This window comes from Bombus flavifrons, chromosome 11 (genome assembly GCF_040668555.2).
Source record: "Bombus flavifrons isolate JBK064 chromosome 11, iyBomFlav1_principal, whole genome shotgun sequence".
Lineage (NCBI taxonomy): Eukaryota > Metazoa > Arthropoda > Insecta > Hymenoptera > Apidae > Bombus > Bombus flavifrons.
The window spans coordinates 11,298,136-11,304,984 of record NC_138452.1 but is presented as its reverse complement, the minus strand read 5'-3'; the positions used below and the strand labels follow the sequence as shown (position 1 = coordinate 11,304,984).

General features: G+C 37.0%; 1 protein-coding gene across 1 annotated transcript; it reads left to right on the top strand.

Annotated features, from left to right (window-relative positions):
* The first annotated feature begins 426 nt into the window (after positions 1 to 426).
* Positions 427 to 3,445, top strand: LOC138184792 (uncharacterized). Its single transcript, XM_069123091.1, has 4 exons — positions 427 to 761; positions 845 to 1,023; positions 1,765 to 2,044; positions 2,961 to 3,445. Exons 2-4 carry the CDS (start codon positions 854 to 856, stop codon positions 3,204 to 3,206), a joined length of 696 nt encoding a protein of 231 aa, XP_068979192.1. The 5' UTR covers positions 427 to 761; positions 845 to 853; the 3' UTR covers positions 3,207 to 3,445.
* The last annotated feature ends 3,404 nt before the right edge of the window (positions 3,446 to 6,849 follow it).

The window sequence follows — 6,849 nt, the reverse complement described above, 5'->3', positions numbered from 1 at the left end:
TGAAAAAGGAATACGGAAATCTGCGCGGCGTCGATCCGTTAAGATTCCAAAGGCGAAAAACTATTTCTGGTACAGTCACGTGCGAACCGCAACGCCGCAAAAGTCTCCAACGTTTGCCGCGTTTCCCTTTCCCGCATCGGTTAACTTAGATTCTTCGACGAACCACCCATCAAAATGATAAACTTCTCTCCTCCCATGAAAGAAACCGGAGCAAGCACGTCGGTGCATTTATTTTCGTACTCTACTTTTCCCCGTGTCGAGTGGATAATAGATCGAAATTCCAGTTGAGAGAATCACAGGGGCATCTTGCCGCTGGATAGTGCGCGAACAGTCTGACCAATCGGTCCAGCTATGGCGCCACCGATCAAGAACTGCACGTCGGTAAGGTAGGAAAATCGATTGGTTGCAACGTTGCCGGTTCTAGCGGGCATTCGGCGTACAAAGTGGATAGTGGGGGTTAGTTACGGCGGAATCGCAAATATTCGGTGATGGTGGTGCGCGACAAGGGTGATAAAAAAAGCAGTGTCGCGAGAACGTGAATTTGGACGGGCCTAGTGGACACGCGAGGCCATGCGTCCGTTTTACGTCGCGTTTACACACGTCGCTGCACGATCTCGTAGCGTCGCGATGCCTTTGCTCGCGTCGTTCCTCGCAATTACGCAATGATTAGTCGTCACGATGTTGGATCCGGGGTGTTAGGATCGTTTGTGACATTGTTCGATCGAAAGATTTCTTTCTCGATGGTTGATCGTGGATGAACAGTTGCGTTTATTTTAATCGTCGAGATTCTGTTGATTCTAACGACGAACGCTTGAGCTGACGACGACGCTTCTTTATGTTTAAGGTTACCAGCATGAGCTTTTGGTCCCGCAGACGATTTCATATCACTCCGCTACAAGCGTTCGCGGCGCTGTTTCTCATGATCATGCTGTTTTGGTACAGCCTCAGTCGGCAAGAGACACCTCAGCAACCGTGCAGCGTGCCCGAGGAATTCACGGAGAAACTACACGAACTTACCTACAGGTTCATACGATTGAGTTCTAGTTACTGGCTGTAGATAAGTTCACGTGTGAACACGTGGGTTAATTCTCCTTTGTGCTGGCATGCTAGTTTGTTCTGCGATCCTCCACTACTTGCTTATTATTAAATTATTGCCTATATTATGTGTAATTACTACTCCTAATACTTACAATAGTAAGCACGTTAACTAATTAGTTAATCCTGTGTTTTACGAGCAGCTATGATTTTAAAGATACCGGAATGTTGTCTCCCATTTTTGTTACAACGATTTGCTTAAATAAACTTTGCTCTTTTATTTACTTTTTTATCCTAACTAACTTTTTCGCTAGGAACAATCATATATACACGATATATATGATTTTCTACAACACGATTTCCACTTCTATTTGTTTGTCTTACGCTTTAATTAATTGTACAAAGTATTTATATGTTCATGAACGTATATTTCTCCGTATAAACAATTCCATTGACCGGTATACCGATAGACCGAGCATCTCTGCTTTCAATTATTCCTCAATTTCACCAACCATTATCTGCACATTCGCTAACAATTTTATAGCTCGCTGCACGATCAAATCGAGCCGAGCTATGATCACCGAAAGTTCGCTTCAATCACGAGGTGACGAACCGTCAAATTCGTCTGCCTGACTAAAGCGAAACTTTCACTAGGCACGGTTTTCTCTCGTCACGAGTTTCACCAAGCTATCGTTCGTTCAACTCTTTTGTCTTGTGTGACTCCATTAGGGTCCACTTAGTGCTAGCGAAACTGAGCATCGTGCACTTTCTGTGCTTCGGAGGACTCTGGGGTCAAGTTCGAATCGGTCGTGCCTTGCCATGGGCACGTAAGGTCGAGCTTTGCTTGGTCGACACTCTCAGAGACGATGTCCTAATCACGAAAGCATTCCGTCAAGCTGCTTTGAGCGCTACATACCTGCACGCAGCCGGTGTGTATCGAATCCAGGAACACGGGGTCGGCGAAGATGCGCCCAAGGTGGAGGTCGTCGTCTTCGAGAAGGATGCTGTAGTAAGTTTTATTATCATGTTTTCGTTTTGTACTTTAGTAGCGCAAACGTAGAATATGCGGTTAGTACAAGAATATAACTGAAACAAGTACAGATATTTTGTATAAATCATTTTCTGCCAAACGAATACTGTAATTTATTTTATGAAAAGGAACATTTACAAGGGACAAGGATACGAGATACTTAAAAGTTGTATGCCAACAAGTATGTTAGAAGCTACGTTACTTTACTATCTGCAAACAGTTCCGTTTCTCACAAAATATCAGATTCGTATGTTAATGACGATCTCCCGTTACGAGTTGTAAACTCCAAACTGTGTGAACATCACCTACGGTTTACGAGATGTGTTTTACATATCAGACAACTAGGACAACAGAAAGTTATCGTTTGGCATTATTTTCGGCAATAAACCGTTGAACTTTCTTTTATTAACATTGCTCAGCTTTAGTACGTACGATATAAACTTTTAAAGATCGTTTTGCAGCATAGAAGGACAAGAATCTAGAACATCAAGATATTAAGGTTCTTTCAAATGTTTTTCGTTCTGACACAGCATAGCGAACAATTATATTTCATCTTTTACTATACCCAACTATGACGCAAAAGTAAAAGTTCTAACGATGAAATCAAGTTTACAGCGAATAGAACTAATATTTTCTATTTAGAATATACGCGTTGTTTGAACGTTAAAAATGCCAAAAATTGGCCGCTTAGAATTTCATTAAATAACTAAATTCTTCAAGCTTGCCTAGAATAATCAATTTGTTTCAAAAAAGAATTATCTAACTATACCAAAGTAGTTCACATTTCAATTATACTACGCATACAAAATTAAGAAACACGTTCAAACTACGTTACGTATTCGACATTACTTAATTATTTAACGTTTGAAATAATAATTTCTTTCTTTTTCCGCAGACACGAATGGTAAGAAGAGTAGGTTGGACAAGAAGGGTGTTGCCTCCGGACTGCGAATTTTCCCCCAGTCTACAATGTTTTCCACCTCGGCTTATAATTCCTCCCTTACCGGCGAAACTGTTCGGTAGTCGATTAATACCTGTCCCTAGAGGAGGCATCGAATTGCAAAAATATCACTATCCTAACGATTGGTGGCTCGAGGTGAAACCCACCGACTGCACCGAGCTACAAGAAACCAACGCGTAGTGCTACATTTCATAGTAGACACGATATATTCCCGACATAACGATAAATCTTTCGAACAGACAGCCGAAGATGTCCTCTAGGATTACTAAAGAAAGGACAAAATGGAGCGCCTGTGTTACCTCTGTCCGGTCCTATTACAAAAGCATTTTTATTTTTCACAGACTCGTTTCACGAAACTACTAGAAATATATAATTCGAGACTTGGAATTTATTGAAATTGGTAATGTAAAATCGAAGATTCAGATCAGGTTGTCCGAAACGTTTCTTTCTGTTTTATAAGGAAACAATAGACGCACAATGCTTTTTGTTTTATATTAGTTTATCGAATTACGCAGGAACATAATAATAGAGATAGAACGAAATGGGTCACACCTAATTCGATAAAATAATATAAAACAGAAATTGTTGTTCGTCTATCATTACCTTATGAAACGAAAGAAACTTTTCGGACAATCTAACATATATCTAACATATTTTATAACACGAATCGTTGCGTTTGTTTGAACATACGGCAATGTGCAAGAGTTTCTGACCAAATAGATTTTCAGTTTATATTTTAAAAGCGACGTTCCAAAGAATTTTAACTATACAGTACACGGTATAATTTAACAGTAATAACGATTGTTATTTATCAATTATTAGAATGCGAAGGAAATCTTTGTTATTTCTTTCATTTGCTATGCCCTTATCTAATAATAAATCCTTTTAGATATCGTTTTTGGAATATAAAATGGAAACTTGCGTATAGTTTGCGTTCCGTGAATTTAATATATAAAGAAATCTCATAGAATTAGTTTTGATAGCTATAAAATAACTCGTCGAGTTTCAGATTAATTTAAGAATCGTACATGAAACGCATCATGGTGGATGATCAATCGTTAAAATCATCGGTGAAAGTTCGTTTCTTATTTTTTAAGGCTTTCGGACAATGTTGTTCTTTCAGCTATTAAAAGACGGTTGATGAATGTAATTATCCGTGAATAACAGGTTTCGGTAACGACATTGATGATGTTCTAGGTAAAAGTCGCTCCTAAGAAAGTATCACGAATTATAGCTAAGCTACGCGAGAAAAGTTTCAACGTTCGGTCGTCGAATAAGAAATTTTGTGCTTGTGATTTTATACGAGCGTTGAAACTTCATCATTTCTGTCATTGTATCGACAGAATCTTACGCTCTCGTGACCGAAATTATCGATCGCAACACCGATGAGAAATATCGCAGACAAATATATAATAAACCAAAGAAACATTTAGTTTGCTGGGTGGCACGCAAACGGGGAAAATGAAATTTTCCAAGCGTAAATTAGAACTTACGAAAGTTAGACAATTGCGGAATAGGAAAATTGTTCCTCGTAAGGAGCTGAATATTCGTGGGAATCTTCGTACTTTACACGCTATGATTTCATTTAGCGAATAGCAAATATTAGAGACAAGTGTGATAATGAGTGTGAACCCTTTGCACTTTGCCGATTGCTTTAATGATTACAATTATGGCGATATTTATATGAAATACTAATATTTCATTTCATAGAAAATTATTTAATTTTCATATTCTTGATCTTGCTCGATTTCATTTCTCCACGTTCTTTAAATCATATTTGATTCAATTGTATTTTTTTTTTTTTATTTATAAACCTAGGTAATATTTTTAAGCCTGCGAAAGGTATATGAAAGAATCGTTATTGATTTAAAGAATTTCACGCATCTATTCGATGGCAATATTTGCCTCAAAACATTGGAAGCCTTATTTATTTCTTGGAACGAGTCCGAGATCGAGATATAAAAACTGGAAGACTGTAACATGAGTCCGTGATACATTTTTCAAGGTATTTTAAATAATAAAATATCTTGGCTCGTCGTATAATATAAACGTTATACGAAGATACAGTATATCACACGCGATGTATTATCTTTAGACCTAGCCGACGCATATTACGACACGTATAGGATATGTTGTCGCATTTCTGTCACTCCGAGACAAGACGTTAGGTTGTAATTAGTATATCGCGAATGCAAAGGGTTGAATTTACCATAAATTATACACAGACAGAATCGCAGTAAGACGATGTAAATTGGACAGTAAGCGACACCCTCCTGTCTACGATAGTTAATAAGTCACCCAGATACTTTTTCATAAGATACGATTTAATTTGTATAATCCAACTTGAAAAATCTCAAGTTATTTCTATTTTTAAAGCTACAATTTTTCATCAAATTTGTTTGATTCTCTTCTTTTAAATGATACAATTCCTCGTTAAATCTTATCGCGATTCTGTGTATGTCTACTGTAAATGGTATTTACATAAGCAACCTAACAATCTCTATGTCTATTAACTACTTTGATCCGAAACATGAAAAGATACAGATATGCTTCTTTCAAAGCTTTGATAGTACAATTATTTATACGACTATTTGTACCGCTTTTTAAACGCTATATCAACGAAAACAAACGTTCCAATTTTTCCATATTTCTACAAACTCGTCGAATTCCTCTCGAATTAACGTTACATTCGCATCCTTCGATTATCGTCGTTAAAAGTACTTTCTTCATCGTCGTTTCATCGAATTGTATTTTGATTCACGAACGTAGCACGTTTCTCACGATAATTCATATTGATTTAGCTGTGAATGTTGAAACGTGTTTGCGTCGACTTTATTACAGTGCCATGTAATTGAAAATGTAAAAACGTTCGTGTAAAAGCGAACGACAGTTGCCGCTTATGATTTTGTTTTGTTTCGTTTCGCAATTACTATCGCGTGATCAGGCAATATATTTCGCGTTTGCGGAAAATACGTTAACTCAAATTTGATTTGCTTTTGACTCAATTCTTATACCTTTTCTTCTTCTTGAATTCTTATCCTTGTTTTTTCTTCTTAACGAGCGTACTTAAAAGTTAATTCTCGTTTGAAACGTAATGTAATGCACGAAACAAATTTAACAAAGACTGAACTTATTCTATACGCTATTTTAAACGAATTTTTAATTTATTCTCCGGTTTAAAAAAAAGGACTGAGTATCATTGTTTGCGTCTAATGGAGAACGGGACAATTTAACGTTAGTGCGGACAAAAATGATAGGAATCGTTGTAAAAGGAAGTTGAGAAAGCGTTTGTTAACACTTGATCTATACTATGCTTCCAGAAATTGTTAATCAGCGTTACATTTTCCTGTCGATTGTGTTTCAAATTAAATGCACATATCATTCCTCATATTTTATATGGATGCACATATTTGTATGTAATGTACCTTGTGAGTGACGAACGATCCAAGTCATTGTAGTTGTCTCTTGAAACCTCACACGTGGTTAAATAAAACATGTAAAAAAAGAATCATCTAACTTGTAGCTTCCTTATGTTCTTACACTTATTCTCCCAAGTACTAGAAACTGTTATATTTTAACGAATCGATGCTTTTATTTGAAAGAAAATTTTATACTTATACGCGTTATATACATTTAAGGCGATTAAAATGTTTTTAAGAAAAATTATAAGTTTGTCGTACAACCGCTATTTCGATTTCACGAACGAGATATATTTACACATTATTGCATTCACGAGCAAATTTGCGTACGTATCTCCGCATACACTGGTTTTGTTTCACAAGCTTCTCCTAAGTATTTTTATGGTTGTCCTCGTTTACTCTTC

Bases quoted from the DNA above. Each gene is read 5' to 3' on its own strand.
- LOC138184792 (XM_069123091.1), top strand. From the start codon at position 854: ATGAGCTTTTGGTCCCGCAGACGATTTCATATCACTCCGCTACAAGCG. The intron at 1,024-1,764 runs GTTCATACGATT...TGACTCCATTAG, and splicing joins CTACACGAACTTACCTACAG to GGTCCACTTAGTGCTAGCGA. The intron at 2,045-2,960 runs GTAAGTTTTATT...CTTTTTCCGCAG, and splicing joins TCTTCGAGAAGGATGCTGTA to ACACGAATGGTAAGAAGAGT.